The sequence below is a fragment of the Xiphias gladius genome, chromosome 10 (assembly GCF_016859285.1).
Source record: "Xiphias gladius isolate SHS-SW01 ecotype Sanya breed wild chromosome 10, ASM1685928v1, whole genome shotgun sequence".
NCBI classification, from domain to species: domain Eukaryota; kingdom Metazoa; phylum Chordata; class Actinopteri; order Istiophoriformes; family Xiphiidae; genus Xiphias; species Xiphias gladius.
Genome location: NC_053409.1, coordinates 9,217,045 through 9,237,344, shown reverse-complemented (window position 1 = coordinate 9,237,344; position 20,300 = coordinate 9,217,045). Strand labels below are relative to the sequence as shown.

The window sequence follows — 20,300 nt, the reverse complement described above, 5'->3', positions numbered from 1 at the left end:
ATTAATGGAGCTTATCACTGCACGCACAAAGTGACATATTGGCTTAAATGAGACGATGAGTTTGTTTGTGTCACCTGAGCCCCGCCTGTCACTGGATGGCCCTGCTGTCTGCTGCCATTTACTGTATGATGAAGATCCTTCATACTGTCACTTTAGAATAATGTCTTCATCCAGAAGCTGGGATTCATTTCTCTCTTCAACAAGCACTTGAGTTTGATGTGCCGTCCATCATTCTTTGTGATGGGGGTATTGTTAAGGGTAAAAACTGCCTGTGTGTGTGTGTTGGGGATACGGCAAGTTTCTAATAGGTGAGACAGTGTGGAACTGACCTTGATTCAGAGACATAGCCTCCCTACTGGACAGAATCAATAGCTTTTGCACACTGCCCTTAGTCCCCATTCTCTGCTCTGACACACACGTAAACACACATGCACACACACACACACACAGATCCATCTCCAGGCAGCGATCAATAACCATAATCTGTTTCTGCCCATCGCCAGTCATGCGAGCCAGGCTTTTAGGTGGGGTGTGTGCGCGTGTGTGCGTGTGTGCGTGTGTACGTGTGTGTGTGTGTGCGTGCGTGCGTGCGTGCGTGCGTGTGTGTGTGCGCATTAGCAAAAAGAAGACAGGGAGGCTTGATCCTTTCAGTGGAACCTAGAAAGCTGCTGAAGTCTGTCATGTTTCCCTCACAGGCTCATGTGAGCATATCTACAGTCCCCTAGCCCAACAGAATGCCCAAAACGAGATGATGTACATAATTTTAATGGATTTGTAATGGAAACATAATGGATAAGATATCCTGTATGCCCTCCTTTGTGTGCTGTTGCAGCTCCCTCCAGACGCCATCATAATTATTACAGTCACTGCTTTGACAATGACATATTCTCACACCCCTTCTGAGCAAGTTATTGTCCCACTCTCACTGTGTCTTTGTCCAGCAGCAGCATGTTCTTTTGTATACTGTAAGATTCCTCACCTAGAAGAGATGAAAGTGCGCCTGCATGCATGATAGGGTGCCATGAATAGGATCTGCCACGTTAGTGTTGTCTCACATGAATTATTTAGCATCGTTGATAGGTCTAATTTGCCAGCTGTTGTGCCATAACTGTCGGCAGTCTCATGGATAATACTCAGCAGTCTATATCACTGTGAAACACAGTGCTTGACTGGGCACAGTGAGGCGCCAAGCTAGTCATTATATGCTGGATTCATGTAATGCCCTTAGCTGATATGAGTATGACTAGCCAACTTCCTGTTTATGGAAAACAGGGCTGACCAACTAAATGGTCTTATAAAAATGACCCAAGTAATTTGAAACAAAGTAAAATTCTTGAAGGGAGGCTTAAGAAATCACCTTGACTTGTCGCACAAAGTATGATATTAACTATCTTGTAGTGTGTCCATATTAGTGGACGCAAACCTTTTAGTTGGAGGAAGCTGGCTGTTGTTGGGAGGGTAGGTAGTTGGGTAGTTAGGTTAACGGCCAGTTCTGAGGTATCCCTGCTTGGAGTTGGCCAGGGTGGTTTGGGCATTGGCTTTGAGAGTTTACGCAGTATTTGGGGGGCTACAGAGAAAGGAGGGGTCTCTCCCCCACTGAATGTTTTAACCTAATCCCATTATCAGTGTACCGCACTGCCTCCCATCTATTCCCCCGCCTTATCCCTACCCCCATCCACCCCTCTCTCCAGCTGACCAGCTGTTCCTGCGGAGACTCACGACAATGTCCGATGTGTTCAGATCACTGAGTACCCCCCCCACACACACACACACACACACACACACACACACACACACACAAATACGCAGAGCACAGTCCATGCAAACCTAAAGCAATTGCCTAGCCCATTGCTGGAGCCTAGGAAGGCCTAGAGGGAGGAGGGTGTTAGGGGAGAAGGGGGTAGCTTTGGGGGTGCGGAGGGGGCAAGCACAAGCCTGTCAAACCAAGAGCCCTGACCCAGGAGGCAGCCCAGCTCGGATGGCATATGGCGTCTAGCTTCATACAACATGCAAAAGTATTCTTTCTCTTCTCCCCTTCTTATCCACTCCCCCTCTCCCTGTCTCCCTCCCCTGCTGCTAATGCAGAATGACTCATAGCATTACTCTTTTTTTTTTTTTTTTTTTTTTTTTCCTCTGCCCCCCACCCCTCCCACGTCAGTTCCTCCTCCTCTTGCCACCCAGCCTATAACAAAAGGTGTCCGCTGCAAGGCACCCACACCCTGAAAGCCCTGGGGGCCCAGCCCAACCCAGCATACACTCTGAGGTCTGAGCTTCATGGGGGCCGCCCCTTTTAAACACAGGTAGAGCAGGCGTGGAACCAGACGGCCAACAGCAGGGTACCAGAGCCCTGCCTGGGGTAGCATACACACACTGCTGGTGTCAAACTGTTGTGCGAGTTTGTGTGTTTGTGTTTGTATGTATACAGGAACTGCTTTCATTTTGTAGTGCCTTTGGTAGTATAAAATTACTATGCATTATGTGAGTATGGGTGTGTGTTTTTTTTTTTTTTGTGTGTGTGTGTGCGCTATGCATCCTGATTGTGTCTCACTGCAACCTTTCTAAAAAAAATGATTGCTTGCTCTTAGTCGTAGATTGTTTGCCAAATTAATGGAAGTACTTCCTTTCATTGTAATTTTAGTCCAGCAGGGTAACTTCAGTTTTTTTCACTTTTTTATTTATTTTCCTGGATTTGATTATTTACCGTTAATAAACCATTACATACTGTCAGGGAGCTTTTAGTTGCCAAAATAACCCTGGTTTTATATATTTATATATATATATGAAATAATAAGAAAACATGGCGTTTTCAACTAGCACTAATAGAAACTGCATAGCCTAGTGTAACCCAAAGAATGTCATGCTCTGTGTATTTTTAAACTTGAACCCCCACCCTTGCGCCCCTCCCCTTCTCTCTCCGTCTGTTATGCATTCATGTCTGACATCTGTCTATTTGTGAGCGGCAAAGTGAAAGCCAGCAAGACTGCCAGTTTTGTGTGGGATCGCCTACGTCCCATCCCCAACTCAGGTTTAGTGCATCAGGTAGAATTACATAAACAAGACCAACACAGTTGTGTAAATGATTTTATGTATTTTTAATAACTGTTTGGCCTATAATAATAGGTCATATCAGTATTTTCTGTATTTGAGTATATTTAAATTCCAATACAATGTTGAGCTTATTACTTACTTATGCAGATTCTTGAAGAATTTTTGCTAAAATCAAATTCAACTCAGAGTGCATATCTACTTTGATTCGTTGTTTACATGTAAACAGAAGTATATACCATCAAAGTAGAAAAATCAAGTGTTCGGGCCTATTGCGCTTGTTTCTAAAGGTCAGGGAGTAAAGGTAAAAGTGCAAAACATCAGTCATCAGTGTTAGAAATTAGAAGTTGTTTGCCTTCTTTTTCTCCTGACACAAACGTATTTTTCAAATAAAGTACAGAAATCATGGCAAAGCAAGTGCTGTATTGAATACAAACTAAATACAGAATTGGGTATTAAATTTAACTTTGATATATTTAAGAACTAACTGGTAGCTTATCATTTTCTAGCTGATCATCTCTGATTTCAATAATGTCATTAAATCTTGAAATTCACTGATATGTCTGTATTTTATTTTATTTTTTAAATGTTGCTGTAGTGTCCTACTTCTGCCACTGGAAAAAAGTCTTCTATTCCTCCAAATTTGGCTCAATTGAGTAAATTACCACAGAATGAGCAGGCAACCAGGAGAGAATGTTTTTCTAATATTTTTATGATACCATGCACACTACAGAAAGTAATGATCCCAAATTTGCTACTAGTAAGTACCAGAATGAGTGACTGTTCTGGATATGGTGTTAACAGGCATCAAGACTCTCCAAAAATTCTTCAAACGCCCTCACTAAATATCAACAAAAAATGAAATGGCTCTAATGAATATCTTGCTAATAGGTCATTGGTCTCTGTCAGTCAGCCAGAATACCCTGACCCCAGTGTCACCACTGTACTAGTACAGACTTCTCTGCCATTGAGAAGACACGTTCATCGTGATTGATGTGTGGTGGCGCTGCTTCTAGCTCGGGTGTAAAAACCTGTCTGTCTGCTTTAAGTGATTAGAATCCAGCTAGCCATTCCATCTGTTCCCCCTAGCCCTGTTTAATTAATGAACTTTCTTTCTCCGCCCCGTAGCCAGTCAGCACAACACTAAAGCAAAAGCTGTTAGCCCTCTCAGGTTATCCAAATGGATGCATGCCCCCCCCCCCCCAATGGGTGCGTTCTCATTGATTAGTTATGTTTTGTTTTCCCCTCTTTTGTCTCAGGGTTCTTGAAGGGAGGGTTAATGAGCTTTCCTGGCAAGCTGTAGCGCTTGGAATCCGGGGATAAATGGGAATAATTTTGTTTTTGTTTTTTGTTTGTTTTTGGGTTTTTTTTGTTTTTTCTGATGGACTTGGCAGAGATGTGAAGCCTCGTGCCACCATGTGTGTTCATGTGTACAAGTGTTTACGTGAATGATAATGTGTGTTTGTTTGGATGTGTATTAATGGCTTTGAGGCGGGGTATATTGCATTTCATCCCTGCTGGTGCATTATTCCTCTTCAGAAGCAGGGAATCTTTAACACTTAGCTCTGCCACTATTCATCTTCCAGCCATCTCAGCAAAACTCTTGTCCTGTCCTCCTTTTTACCACCAAGTACTCTCTCTCTTCCTTTATGTCCTCTCTTCCTTCCATGTCTCCTGTTACAAGGCAGTGGACAGCCCTTTGTCCAGCTGAAGCTGCCCTCTTTTGTTTGTGCGGCCTTTTTTATCCTTGTGCTAATCGCCATGGTCGTGTGCCTGAGTTGGACCCCATATTTCACGCTCAGCTCTCCTTTGTTTGACACACCGCCCCTGATAAGAATCCCAATTCTAGGGCCTCTCTGATATTGAAATCCAACAGCGGCGTAGAAAGAGCCTTCAATCATCCATTATCTGTGCTCCAGTGATTACCATTCAATCTCCCAGGGTCCGGGCTCCTCATCACCGGCCCCAGAGCTGAGGGCGTCCCCTGAAAGAACCTGCATCCCTTAACGCCTGTGTCACATTCAAGCATATCCATACATATTTCTGATGCTGTCTTGAGACTGAACTGAATGCTGCTGGGAAATGTCAGTGAAATGTCACTCATCGTTCTCCGCTGGAATCTCTTGGTCTCTAATGTGGCCTTGGGTTTTTGGGCACTCTTGTGAGGGCACCTTGTGACATTATTGGGTTTCTTTGTCCCTAAATGGCCAATAAATTTTCCATTCTCTGTTTTTGTTCTGAGACTAGGATTGCTCTTTTTTTTTTTTTTTTTTTTTTTAATAAGGCTGCATTGCTTTTAATGTCACAGACTTAATTGGCTGTTTTAAGAAGGAATTAGTTGATTATTTATAAGTTGCACATTTATGCCTCTTTAAACGCTTCAAAGGCAGTGTCTGCTCCTCCGCTGGCCTGTGGCCATTGTTCTCTTTTAGAGGATGTCCTTGTGTCTCACAGCATTTGCATTTTTGCAATAAATGGAATTTTCTGCATTAACAGACAAGGAAAGGCAAACAAAGCAACAACAAAAACAAAACATTTAAGTATGTATCGCTGTGCATTGTCTGCCTCTTCTTACAGAAAGCAGCCTTTGATGTGTTAATACTGATGGTCTGTGTTTCATTGTCAAGTGGTGGTTGTGGCCGAAAGAGAAGCACTGAGAAATATCGGCGAAATCTTCCTGTTTCTCTCAATTGCAACAGGCTGTAAAAATATTGAGTTTGATGTCATACAAAGAGAAAGTTTTGATGGGTGTAGAAACAGACACAGCACATTCTAGTAGCGGGATAATCTTATCTTAAAAACTTTTTGTCACACGGTATAACATTAGAATGAGGATTCATATGACATATGAATGTCATTTATGTGTTTTCATCATTTCAACAGCTTATTCTTATTGTTGTGGTTTAAATGTTTTGTGCTGCAGACATCCACTTATCAACACTATGTGTAGATACACAACGACTCTCAATACCTTTGTTTAATGTAGTGTACACATCTTCATTAGTTATGTATAGCCTCTAATTACTATTGATGAGACTCTAGCTGATTGGGGTACAAATCTATAGCTTTTGTTATTCTAATGAGTGTTATTTACCCTCAGATCTACAAGCCAGGGGGCTTTGGAATGGGGCTTTGTACTGGCAGATATGGCTGGGGCCGCTCTAGCTACACCCACTTGTTTTTGTATCTGCCGACTTTGACAGCCCCCCCCCCCCCAAACCACCACCATCAACCGTCTGCTTGGATGTATAGCACTTCCCGCTCCTCCATCTGTTTTTGTCCACCCATGAAAAGGTCCATTATAATCTGCAGGATGCACAGTTGACGTGCCGCGAGCTCCACTTGAGCCAATCAAGGCAGTGTACCAAACTTAGGCCACGAATCCAAGCGGCCCTAACCCCTCCCCCAGGTTCATTTTGATTATCTGGGCCCTCTGTCTGAGATCTTCAGTTGAACAAGTTTTTATAACAACATTGCCTCCATCATACCTTTTCCCTATAAAAGCTTCCAGTTTGAATGGGGCTCAATGCATGCCCACTGGATGATGGCAGGCTCCTGATTAACCCTGGAGTGACTAGCTAATGTCATTGAAGGAGGGCCACCTGGCTGTGAGACTGTACAGTCAGCTGCCACTGAAGGGCCAGAATAGGAGACGACCAGGTGTTGGGCTCCAGCCCCCCCTAATTGTTGCCATGTAATAGCCTGCTTGACTGCACAATATAGCCCAGGGGCGAGGATTAGGAAAAAGCTGTTGCCAACACAGAAGTCCATTTTCTTTTTTGCCCAAGGTTTTGTGTGTGGGTTTCTCTCTGTGTGCATGCTTATGTGTGTATAAATCAGTGGCGTGCGGTGACTTTTACGAATAGGCAAGCAGAGCTGAAGCCCCCCCCCACACACACACACACACACACACGCACACACAGACCCACACCCTTTCCTGTTCTGAAAGTCTTTCTACTGCATCTTGCTGCACTCTGCCTGGACATCTTCACCTTTCTGCACCTCCTTCTGGCTGAAGTATTTGGATTATTCCTTTGAACTGACAGTAAACATATCAAATGTGCAGTATAGAGGAAAATATCTAAGAAAAAAAAGCGGTTTTATGGTAAATTTCAAAATATTTACCATCAACTGACAATGACACATTTCAGTGACAATGCAGAATACTGTATATATTCTATATATATATATATAATGTAATACTGTCTCAATATGCTGTCGCACACTTATCAAACAGAAAAGAACAGATACTAATACGAAAACTAAAAAGCAGCACAGAATTAAAAGGCGTGGGTCTTATGTTACATAGTTAACTGTAAATACGTTAATTGAATAGAAGTCTGTGAAAGCTTTCCTTGCAAAAGGAGTTATTAAAAGCTGCTCCACAATACACCCTAACTCCTCGTCATCACATGTCAACCAAGGTGATTGGTAGACAGTAGAAACTTATACCGGTTAAAGATGCTAAATCACATTGTAATTTGCTTTTTTACTTGCTACTGCTACCTATTAACACTTAGGAAGAAGAGACTGTTGACGTAATTTTCTAATGTGCAAGTACAATTTTGACTCATAACTGATCTCAGATTGGTGGAAGCTGAGTCAAGGGCAGCTTGACAGGAACACTTGTCTGTAGCTAGCTATGGCTACTCACCCATCAAAGACCCCACGATTATGCACAATGTACATGCTTAAACGTCTAAAAATGCTGCTCTCTCCTCCGCTTGACAAACCTCAGCCTTTGTCAACGGGACATGACTACACCCACAAAAAAGACAGAAATGATAGATACAACGGCTGGTCAACCTACAGTCGCTTCCAAAGACAATAATCTGGGGCCACAAAAGGGCAGTTACTTACCAGATGAATACATACAGGCAATATCAGATCCTGTACAGTACAGAACACCGTTCTGCGATTTAGGGAGAAATATTGCTTCGTTCTAATTGATATCTATTGTTGGCTTTAACTGGTCAAGTAATGCTTGCCTTGCATGTCCTGATGGCATGCCACAGGTAGAAATATGTTTACATCCCGCTTTGTCGTCCTCCTCATTCATTACATAATTCCTGGCCATCTCCCAGCTCCTAATCCACCCAGCACATTAATTGCAGACGTACACCACTATAAATTGGATTTGAGATTGTGAAGGCAACGGAAAATTAACTTTCTGAATCTGTAAGAGATGAAATGACAAAATGGCTGAATGTAATAAGGATGTTAGACTTACATGGATGTACAGCTGTTTGACCAGAAGAAGCTATTAGACTTTTTTTGGGGCTGAGTGCTTACATCATATTCTAGACCATTCGACAATAACATTCAGTCACCATTATTAACACCATTTTGACAAATTACTAACAAATTGGCCAGACAGTCCAGTGTCTGCATATGTAATTTTTATATAAGAGTTTATATCTCATTGTAATCACAGTGGCGTTGATTGAAATATGTCCAAAATGCAAATATGAGGGCAAATGAGAAATCACTCCTGTCCCACAGTAACTAACCTTCTCTGCTCTTTGCATTCACCACAGCTGTGATCATATGTAACCTGGTGCTAATCATTATCATTCCCGCTAAATGCCTGGCATTTTGCATAAGGCCAGGCAGCCTAATTGGCCCAATGAACCTTTCATAGAGGGGGCAATGGAGTAACAAGAGGCTTCATGTGCAGCATGTCTTGGCGGAGAAGCAGACAGAGATGCTTGGTTGCTTTAACGCATCACAGTTATTCTGTTGCACATGCCAAAAGCATCATTAAAATTGCAGAAGCCTCTGTTCATTTTGTTTTAATATTTCATCAACGCTTGTCTGAATAGTGTTATCGTATGGTTATGACCAGAGCCTTTTGGCATGACCCAGAGTTGGCACGCTCGTCTTGCAATTTAAGTGTCAGACTGGTTTTCTAGATGTGTCAAATAGATGTTACTGTATTGAACATCAGGGTAATTTGATTGCTGCTATGCTTTGAGGTGGGTACAGGTGGACAGAATCTGAGGCTGTAGCCTGATAAGAATTATCACACTATAAATTTCATCATGTAAGTTGGAAGAAAGAAGAGGTGAAATGCCTCATAGGTATCAGATGGATTGCAATCAAAGTCTGGGTCCAGCATGCCCCTCACTGTTTTATCTTTGACTTTTTATTAAAAGTTCAAATTGAGATCAGATAGATGCTTTTGTTCCCTGTCTCGATTCTCAACAATTCAAATAGCAGGAACTCGAGAAAAGAAATATGACGCATATTCACCTCAGATAGCTCATAAGATGCCCACCTTTGTCCTGACCTAATAATGTTTCCAGAAGGCTGAGGCATTCATGTCACTCTGGTCATCATTACTGACAAAGGAGACCTACAGAGAGAACTCTTACCCAGCCAGTCAAAGAACTGTATCTGTTAATCTTCATCCCTATCAGCCTTTTGTAGCTCATCTTATTATGACTTTCTGTTAATGCACGGTGGAGGCCTGTGTGACTGTCTGGCTATAATGGGCCTGTGTTTGATTAATCATGTCGATCCATTGTGTTACACATCTAAGGCTGCTGCGTTAGGACTCATCAATGGAGACCAGAGTCCTTTGAAAAGGAGATTGGTTACAGACTCAGCTCATCTGAATACACAGGCCCAGTAGGCTTTGATAGCGCTTATTTTGTAATGAACAAACCATGCTACAACAAATTATGATGTCACCAGTTATCTTGTGACTATCGTGTTTCTCTGGTGTGTGAGGATGACTGGTTGCTTTATCATTTATATTCTGTAAACCCCCAATAATCAGTGTGTTCTAACATAGTTTAGGGGTCAACATTGACTTTGGCGTAGGTGCTGGTCTTATGATTTGTTGTGGAGCAGAAATCGATTTTTAGTGTCCCCCAGAGGAATGGTGGGCTGCCAGAGACTTGAAGAAAATGGGAGAGTCCTTCCTCCAGTCAGCTCATAAATAAACTGGTCATGCCAGCTAGCAGACATCAGATTTTGTCTGCAGCTGTGGCAAACCTGTGTGAAATCACTGATGGGCAGTGATGATGTCACAGGTTAGAAGTGATGTCACAGCCATAACTTCCCATCCTGCTGTCTGAATGCCAGATGGACGGTAGAGAGGTGTGGAGGTTGGTGCTTAGAAAGCTCTTGCTGTAGGAAAATCTCCCCTCAGGAGGTGTCATTAACCTGTGCTTACAGTTTGACCCAACTCCTTTGGGGATCCCGAGCTCCAGCTTCCTGGACCTGCTCCTAATTAGGCTACTTGTTAAAACTCTCTGAAACCAGCTATTCCTCCAGAGCATCTGATGTTGTGTATGTCTATGCTCACCCTGAAAATGGGCACACAAACACCTCCACTCATCATAATGTATCTGTGACACATTCATGCGTTCTCTGTCCTGCTTCTGTGTCTACAGCAAAAAGCTGTTTAATGAGACACCAAGGTTTGAGTAGCTGGGACACACATACACACACATGGACACAGTATACAATCACCCTACTGGCTAGTTTCTGTCAAACCCACTCTCACTTCATATGTCTCAATCTGTTGTTCCTTCCCACTCTGCCATTATTCCTGCAGCCAGCTTTATTGCCACATTCACTCCCTCTGTCCCAATCTTTCTTTCTCCCTATGTCTTTCCATCTAAATGTCTCTGTCTTCCGCCCCTTTTTCCCATAATCACCTCACACCTCTGAGGGCTTCTGCTGAGACGAGCTTCACACCTCAGCCCTCGCTGTGACAACAGGTACCGCTGGCACTCACCGCCCGGCCTCTCTCCAATCAACACCTGCACGGCTTTATCCATCTTTCTTCCTTTCCTCTTTTCCCCCTTCCCTCTTTCCCATCTTCACCTTTTTTATCCATAGTTCTATACCTTGTTTTTGGTTCTGCAACAATCCTTTCCTTCATGTACATTTCCTTGCCTCTCTGCCATTTTTCTGGCTTTTATCTACTTTTCCAGAATGAGTTCAACAGTTCATCCATATGTAGTCTAATCCATTTTTCCATTCCAATACCTCCTGGAGATGGCACTGTGATCCTCAGTTGATTTAAATATATTCATGTTACACTAGTCTGCTTTCATTACCTCCTTTGGTACCCAGTGTAATGACTGGTAACAACAGCCTATACACATGTCATTTAAAGGTGTGTCAAGCTTGGCTTTGCCACCAATCATTTTTTCGACTCTAAAACCTTTTTCTTCTTAGGTGAAAAAAAAAAAGCAGGAGACTTAACCCCTAATTGTATCCGTATTGATGGACTGTATCCGTCTGATACCCAGCAATACTGCTATAAATGTGCATGTGGTATGAGGTGGAGGAGTACCTTGCCTTTCACCAAAAAAATAATGAACTGTTTTTTACCCTGCTTCCACTGGCACTCCGGCACAACCAAGCACTCCCAAAACCCTTCCTCTTAACCGGCCAATTATGTGACTGCTGGGAGTCAATGGCAATGTGAGCTACTCCTGAGCTGCTCTCCTCACCAAGGTCAAGCTGACTGGCCCAGGTTAATGGGCAGATGTGGGGCTAAGAGAGGAGGGGGTCAAGCACCTAGAGGCACCCTCCACCACATCTCTAAACTGTCCCTCTTCACTACAAGAGCCCCTTTTACCACCAGCACTCATACAAACAGGATTAACCTTGGCTGCTTTGGAGGCCCGAGGAACGTAGGAGTGTTTTCTCCCCGTGCATGGCAAAGGGCTTTTTTTTTTTTTTTTTTCCCCCCCAAAGGCCTTGACTTTTTTTTTTAAATGTTCTTCAGGTAAAACTCAGTCATAAGGTGTGATGGTAAGTCATGTGTCGTCTCTGAAGAAAATGTAAACCTATGGTATATCCTGAACTGTGTAAAAGTGTTTTGGTTTTTTTTTTTTAAATTTACTCCAGTTTAATGAAAATCTGTGTTAGACTGTGTTAAACAGCATTCTTTCACAGATACTGCTTCTAAAGAAAGTAGCTTGCACAGTGTCTAAAGGGAATAAGGCATAATTTTCATAAAAGGACTTCTGAACTTCTCTGTGATTCTATTGCCTGCAATATTAAAGCAATACCTTAAGTTCAAAATTGATCTTGAACCTGTATTTCTTGACACACTTTCTTTCTTCCATCTGTTTTGTATATTTTTACTATGATAACTCTCAAGTTAAGCAGAGAGATGTCAGCTTTTAGCACTGCAATAATGATAAATGCCCTTATCACGACAATAATCATGATAAGGGCATCCTGGACAAAAGGGGAGTGGGCAGTCACGCTCTCTGCACCTCTCTCCGTTTTCCAACTTCTGTGACTTAGAAATGGATAGAAATGGAGCTTAAGTAGTGAAATGTCATATGGGGCGTCGAAGAACCCTTGTAATGCTCCTCGCCCTAATCTGGACCTTCACCCCCTGCCTTGCTTTACCAACAGATTAACCGTGAGAGTCTATCTCTGTCTCATTCATTTTCTTCATCTATGCAGTCACTGCAAACTAAGAGTTTAGACTATTAACCAAACTGTATTTACACAAAATCTTTTATGGTTTTGTGCAATAATGCACAAAACAGGGTTCCAGTCTGGGATTTTGACAGAGCTACTCAAGGACACTTGGCCACTTGGCATTCCAGTCGAATAATTTTTTTGTCCCAGTATGCTCTCAGAATCCTTGAACTACTATTTGCCAAACTCCAGATGGGATGTCATACATGGGGCTCTTGGTCGTTTCCTGACCAAGACCCTTATGACACCAACTGAGTTAGGCCACATGGTACGCTCTAGACAGAATCCTCATGGTTGGAACCAGATTGCGTTTCTGTGATTGAATACCCTTGGCTCTTGCAATCTTTCTGTTCTTAAATAATTTAAATACTTTTCCAGAATCTGTGTGTCAACACAGCTTCTGTCTCATAGATCTGCTTAAAGCTTTTTGAATGCTCAGGGCTTGGTTTTCACTATTTGAACTGTGGGACCTTTTATTGAAAGGTATGTCCCAATAATTTTAAGCAGACGGTGGCGAGCTCAAAGATGCTCGAAGGGATTGCGATGTAGCTAATATCAATTTTTATTGCTGTAGCCAAGGTAGATAGGACAGTAGTAATAGTAGTTTTTTCTAAAAAAAAACTTTATTGCTATATTAATTAAGTTTTGCAGTTCCCTGTTTTGTTTTTATTTCGTGCCATGCTAACGTAATCACAAGGATGCACATCTATGATCACAAGCACAAGGGTGAAAAATAAACATTGCTGTCATGGTTTCATGCTATTGAAACCAGTTGGTGGTGATTATGCATTAAGAAATGTTGTGAGGCACAAGTTAAAAGTGGGGAAGAAGACTTCTAGCACTTACATGGATGTTAAGGATGCAGGTTTAAAGATTATTTTAAAATCCAATGATTTGTGAGAAAGGGAATACATTTAGATGTATGTTTGGCCTCAAAGATACACACGATGTGTTGGTGGTGAGAAATGGTGACGAAACTCTGAATATAAAATGTACTTTCAGAGTACCTTTAAGTAAAGGAGCATCATCTGAAACCGTGATGCCATAATATGTAAATGTCCCTGCTCGCTGTGTCTGTTTAAAAGATTTTGCGTGTGTGTCACAGACTAGTGGTGGCGTGAGGCCTTTTGTCATCGGGGGGGACTGAGGAACACAAAGCCTGAGACTGGATGGTCAGGATGCTGCTCTCCAGAGAGACAACAGTTCAGAGGTCACCATAGGCTCTTTTTTGTGTGTGTGTTTGTGTTTGTGTTTGTGTTGAGCCTGTGTGCCTGCTTATGCACAAACGCCTATGTGTGAGCATGTGTGCATGTCTGCATGCACTGGGTGGGGTTACACAAGGCACAAAATGGATCCCGGTGGACAGGCATTTTCAGGACAGGTCCCTGTGGACAGAGAGAGAAAAGGGGAGAGAGAGATGATGATGAGGGTTGTTGGTGGTTGGCCGTTGGGGTTCAGCAGGGATGGAGCAGCCTGCTAATGAAGAGCCATCTGAGGCCTCCATTCACCTTGAACATGGGCCACTGCAGCTGCCCTGACCTTGGCTTTGATCCACAAAGATGCTTGACCCCCACTATTCCCCCAGTGCTACCCCCCTGCCATCTGGACAGCATGCATGCATATGTATACATATATGCACACACCCCCAGATGCATATGCATGTACATGTATGTTGATTCATATACACATGCACATACGCCTTCACAGGTATAATCTTTTTAGACTGTCTTTGTTTTTATTCAGCCTCATACACCACCAGTTGTTTTGGTTTGTAAGTGGCATTTTGTGTGTGTCTGAATAATTGATCTGTATGTTTGTGTACTGGTGTATGTTTGGCATACACACCTAAACTCAGATGTCACTTGCCAACCATAAGTCACTGTTTGTCACCACCAGTGATAAAAGAAAAAGCGGGCAAGCAGGGGATAGGGTGGATAAGGATTGTTATCCACTAAAACACATTATCCTTAATGTGTAAATTTTATAGTTAATGGACTGGATTTGTGCTTTTTTCTTTATAGCTTCTGCTCCCTCTCCACCCTCATAATTCTGTAACTACAACCGACATGTCTCCAGATATCAGTCTCCTAACTAAAGTTGTTTTACAACTTCTCAGACCTGTGAGATTTTTTTTTTCTGGTTACTATCCCAGTGGTTGCCACGCTCCTCAGACATTACATTGGTCTCCTTCCCTTCTCCCTAATAGGAATGCAGCCGCTTGGAACATAGGGGTTCCTTGGAAATTCCCAAAGTGGCGCAACACACTCCTCCCACACACTGGCTTGTCTTGCTTGTCCGCCCAGTTCAGCTGTAAATGACAGTTATGTCACGGGTGACTTGAGTTGCAGTCCATCTGTGGAAATGTAGACCTGTCTGCATTTTCCTTTTTATGTTTCATCACTAGCTTTATGAGAATTTTTTTTATATCATAAAATACATGGAGCCTTATTGCGAAACAGTGATAGCATTCATCAGAAAGGCTTTCATAACACACAACACTTTTATTAAGTATAACATTTTGTATTTTACGAGCCGCCTTTCCAGAGAAATTTGTCCCAAACATGAAGCTCTCACTCATCAGCAGTAGTTGCAGCTTATTTTTTCCCCCAAAAGTAGGTCAGTGTCAGCGGGTTTGGTGTCCATGACATGGACATAGTCTTTGCGTGACTGTTCTGGACGTATCCCTTGATTAAGTTACTGCATCGAGGCAGCAGCAGCATCTGTGCATATGCAGGGGGAACAAGCTGTGGCCATGGCTTAGCAATTAGAGACAAGCAGTAAGATGAGGGAGTGTGTGTGAGAGAGAAGGGAAGATTACTCCTCCAAGTGTATCAGGTCTGATTTCTGTGCAGCAATTTTTTACCCACAGATAGCATCGTACATTTACTTAAATGAGCTGATTATGGCTCTCACTTTCAATCATCTCCAAAATACCTTGTATTAGTCTCCTTCCCTCACTGCCTGTCATATATTTTCCCTCGTCTCTTGATAATTCTGTTATCTCCCCTTTATTTTATTCTTTTTTCTCAACCGCTATAATCCACTTGTCTAACAGGGGAGACAGGCCAGTGGAAGGAAGAAGTGGAGGAGAGGCGTGTGTCAGAGTCGGGGAGAGCGTCTGCTCCAGCTGGAGTCAATATTTGCTTTAGGAATCTCAATAACAGGCCTCCAGTCATCTGCATCTCTGATAATGGACAGCCATATGGCTCTGTTGACCCACGCTGTGCTGAGGTTCTCTTTTTCTCTCTCTATCTTTCCTTGTCTTTCATTTATCAGCTTCCCTCTTACTTCTCTCATTTCTTTTCATCAAGTCCTTCTATATTTTCTTTTCCACTTATCACCTATCTGGGCACATTTTGTTCTTTTTACAAACATCCTTTCTCTCCGTCTGTCATCCATAAAACCCTGGATATGACCCACCACACAGAGCTATGACCCAAGTTACCATGGCAGCAGAGCCTGGGATGCCCACTCTTTGTCCAACACTGTTTCCAGCAAGTGACAGAAAACAGTGATGTTGCATGTCTGGCTATGACTGGAAGACAGATATGGAGCTCACGGGGAAGTGCTTTTATGGGCTTAAAGTCATGCTGCTCTGCATCTCTTACATTGAGATGTTGGCCCTGTAAAGAATGGTCAATTAGGTACAGTATATAAGCTGACAGGTCTTTTGGTCAGTTTAATTCCTTTTTTTTTCTTGTCTTTCCATCCCTCCTTGAGGTGGGAAATAGGAGCTTTTACTTCAATGGATTTCTATGTGTTCTGTCCTGACCGTTGTTAAAGTGTTTTATCCAAGACTCGTTTTGGACCAAATGCCAAAAAAATGGCTGAGCAGAGGAGACTTCCCTGACTTTTTTTTAGACAACAAGTCATGTATTTCTGTTTGAGGAACATTTTAATGTACCCTCACTAGTATTTTTCTATCATTTTTGCCATCAGAGTTAAAATAATGCTGTTCATGTTGTTTCTGTTTAAAAGACAATATTAGACTGAACCTGAACATCACTACGATTTACAAAGGTATCCGAATCCATTCTACTGCCTATTTTTCTCTTTTACCTTATCCTTTGTCTTATTCTGCCCTTTGTCCATCTCTGTCTGTCCCCGTGAGCAGTTTGGCCATCGTACCCTCTGGTGTGTCCCAGCGCAGGTGCCCGTCACCCCCACTTTGCCACGGTTCCCCTCAAAACCATCGGTCATGGCTGCCTTGGCCCCTGCTGTGGCGGCATGTGCCCACAGCAGGCCACCTTCCCAGTCACTGTCTCGTCCTATCTATCTAACCCAGACCAGAGCCTCTCGGCCCAGTCCAGCCTATCTCAGCTCAGCCTGGTTCAGCCTTGGCTTCAGCAACAGCCCAGTGCCACTCCACCCTGGCAGTCATAATGAGATGGGGGGGCGTCAGTGCTCAGTGACTAGAGCTTTGTGTGTTTGAGAGCGAGAGTGCATGTGTTTGTCAAGCAATTTGTAATGTGTCGTCAATCAAGGAAACGTCCACAACAGGCAGCCGTGAGAATAATCAGACTCATTGTCAAACATGAGTGGTTACTATCATTATGCCATCAGATAGACCTTTTGGCTCCAGTAGTTCCCTACACCATATTTTATACAGGACTTGCCTCCATTCCACAACAGACTTAGCACAATATATCTATGATAATGATATGATAATGGCCATCAGAATGTTTTCCACCCTCACCCGGCAGCCATTTTGCAGGCTTACTTATTTATTTTTTTATTTATTTATTCATTTGAGCTTTCCCATTTCAAAATCCAGCCATCCATCCTGCATGCTGACTGCCCAGGCTCCAGTCACTGCTTGTCACTCTGAATTTCAAATGGCTCCAATTTTCCCCCTGATGGCACGGAGAAGTGGCAGGCAGCACATTGGGGAGGGTGGTCCTAGACATGCTGCCTGCAGCAGGGGTTCTATTAGAGAGAAGAGAGGGACGAGAGAGGGGGAGAGGAGAGGTTCAGAGCATCACGGCAGTAGTGATGTGTTCTTTCTTTCTTTTTTTATGATTATTTTGGAGACTGCTTTCTCATTTGGGGCTGTGTGGCATGGCTGATTGTTCCATTTCTGCTTCTGGCTGGGTTGCTGATGGTGGAGCCGCCCTGCCCAGTACAGCTGCCTCTCGCTCTCACAGTACAGTGTATATCTGCAGTGCAGCACTGAAAAAATTTGATTTGTAACCGTTGCTCTGATTTGTTCCTAACCGATGAACTGTGCTATACACAAATGGGTGTTTTAACAGTCTTCCGAAATGTGATTATTTTGCAGTTTAATTGCATGTAATGGTTGACTTTGGCTTGTTGCAGTGTTTTATTTCTTCTCCAACATGCCATTATGTTTTGTCCCTTAACGAAAGCTAACCAGCTATGAGGAGCGGGCGCTCTACTTGGAGGCCATTGTTCAGAACCACAGAGAGGTCATGACCTTTGAAGACTTTGCCTCGCAGGTCTTCTCCCCCTCTCCTGGCTACCCAATGAGTGGGACAGGTGAGAAATAATACAAAGTGCACCTCTGTCCTCCTTTATCTCTTTACGACTCCATCTCCTTCTGTCTCTCCAACTCAGTACGGCTTCATCACGTCTCCACTGATTCCCCTCATGCCTTCTCCCCCCTTCTTCATCATCACTTTTCTTGCCTCTTTTTCCATATTAGCCTCTCCTCCTCCTCCTCCTCCTCCTCCTCCTCCTCCACAACACACCTGTTTGCCCCTGCCGCCTCCTCTTCCAACCCTTCTTCCACGCCTACGCTCACTGATGAATATCAAACAACGGGCCCCAGCTCTTCACACCATCCGACTGACTTCAAACACTCTGCTTTCTCCACTTCCTCAACCCCCACTGACACTACTTTGTTCATCTCTTCTTATTTCAAACTGCATCTTTTTGTGTAGTTACTTTCCTATGAATATAACCAACCCCGTTAAATGGCATTTGCAGAGTGCGTGTGCGTGTCCGCGCGTGTGCAACTTCATGAGCTCATTCGCCAACACTTTAGAGATCCGACCGACAAACAGCAGCTCGCGGATGTCAGCACAGCACTCTTATCAGTCCATGATGAATAGAATGGAAAACGTGTCTTATCTTTTTCTTCCTACTTGTACCAGCTCTGATCGATCTGCAACAGCACTGAAATCAATACAGGATTGCACTTTTCCACTCTATTGAATCCCGACACACGTTCTGTTTTGACAAGGAAAGCACTCCACAATACCACACCATAATGTCTTCTCATTTTCAAATCTGTCAGTGTTAATATGTTTTATAGACATTTTAAAGTTTATGTAACATTTTTATTGTGTATGTCGGCATGTGAAAATTGATAGTCTGCATTTCCTAGACTGCGTGCTTGTCTGTCTGTCTGTGTGCGTGTGTGTGTGTGTGTAGGACTTCAGATCGTCAGGTTGCAGGTGCCATATTCAGGCAGGAAAGAGCTAGTCAGCCACAGTAACATACTGTTTGTCCATGTCTCCTGCGAGGGTGTAAAATCTCCCACGACTGACCTGTAGTCACCTCCTCTCATCCTCAGCACCAAACCAGCTTAAAGAGAAGGACTGAGGGGGAAAAAACTTGATACTGATACAAAGGAATATAGAGGAAGACTATCTTCTAATTGCCCAAAGCTTGGTCCGTCATGTCAGTTAGCCGGTGTTATGGACTATTTCAACCATGGGTTCCTTTGTGGCTGGACAGGGAGAGGTTAGAGAGGCTAGCCAGGCTTGAAAATAATGTTTCACAGCATGGGACATACGCTGTGGCTAATGTGAGAGGCCGTAACATAATGAAATCTGTTAGGCTGTTGTGTCACCCTCACTGCTGCGGAAACTCGTTCTGAATGGTAATTTGTATTTCTCCAGAATATGCGCATTTAAATAGATTAATAGATTAATATATGGGTGTATGTATGTGTGCGTCTGTCCATTCATATTTTACTCACTTGCCTCTGGGGATACTGTAATGCAGTCACTTTTTTTGTAGTTTAACCATTATAAGAGCGTTGTTGAGTAATGTCTCAAATCACCTTTGCCCAGCCATTTTCTAAAGAAAGGGGATGTTTAAAGGATCGTTTCACATTTTTCAAGCCTAGTTACCAGAGAGAGAGAGAGATCTCCTCCTAACACAGCTTCAATGTAAGTGAGAGCGGACAAAATCTGCAGTTCTTGATCTGTGTAAAAATGTATTCTAATGTTCAGCCAAAGCCAATATAAAGGGTTTTTTTTTTTTTTGTTTGTTTGTTTGTTAGTTTTTGTACAAATCCTCTCTCTCTGGGCTGTATGGACGGGAGGAACAATTAAAGCAACTAATAATGCTTTTGAGGCATGTGAGATTTGTTGTTGTTTTAAGACAGACATGGGGAAAAAAATGTGAATCTATTCTTCGTTAGTACTGCTGGGCCTATCAGTGGTCCATCTTCATAAACTGGAGACAAGAATTGTCCCAATCCACAGAACTGGGTTTTAATCCAAGTGGAGCTGTTTCTCAAGGTATCAGATTTGTAAGGCTGAACTTTGGCAGGGAAGATATAGAATGACACAAGACATCTACAATATTTCTGTTTAATGGTGCAGCCTTGGACATACTGCATCTTGTGTGTGAGGATTTAACTGTTAAAGTGTGATCATCCTATAGCTTCACTGAAGTGCTTGGTAAAACAGATTCAAAATATGCTGTGAATATGAATTTTTTTAAATTTAAATAAACTTAATGGGCCATTTTAACAGGAAAATCAAGAATTTAAAATGTAAAACCAAAGATATTCATAAGAAAACACACACTCCAGGTGCGACTAC

At 42.8% G+C, this 20,300-nt stretch overlaps 1 protein-coding gene across 5 annotated transcripts in view; it reads left to right on the top strand.

The window, feature by feature from the left end:
* The window catches only part of ralgapa2 (Ral GTPase activating protein catalytic subunit alpha 2), a 93,944-nt gene that overhangs the window by 68,364 nt on the left and 5,280 nt on the right, over positions 1-20,300 (top strand). For all 5 annotated transcript variants that reach the window (XM_040136521.1, XM_040136516.1, XM_040136517.1 and 2 more), the window contains one exon: positions 17,879-18,000. In XM_040136521.1, coding sequence (XP_039992455.1) covers positions 17,879-18,000 — 122 coding nt within the window. The remainder of the gene's footprint in view (positions 1-17,878; positions 18,001-20,300) is intronic.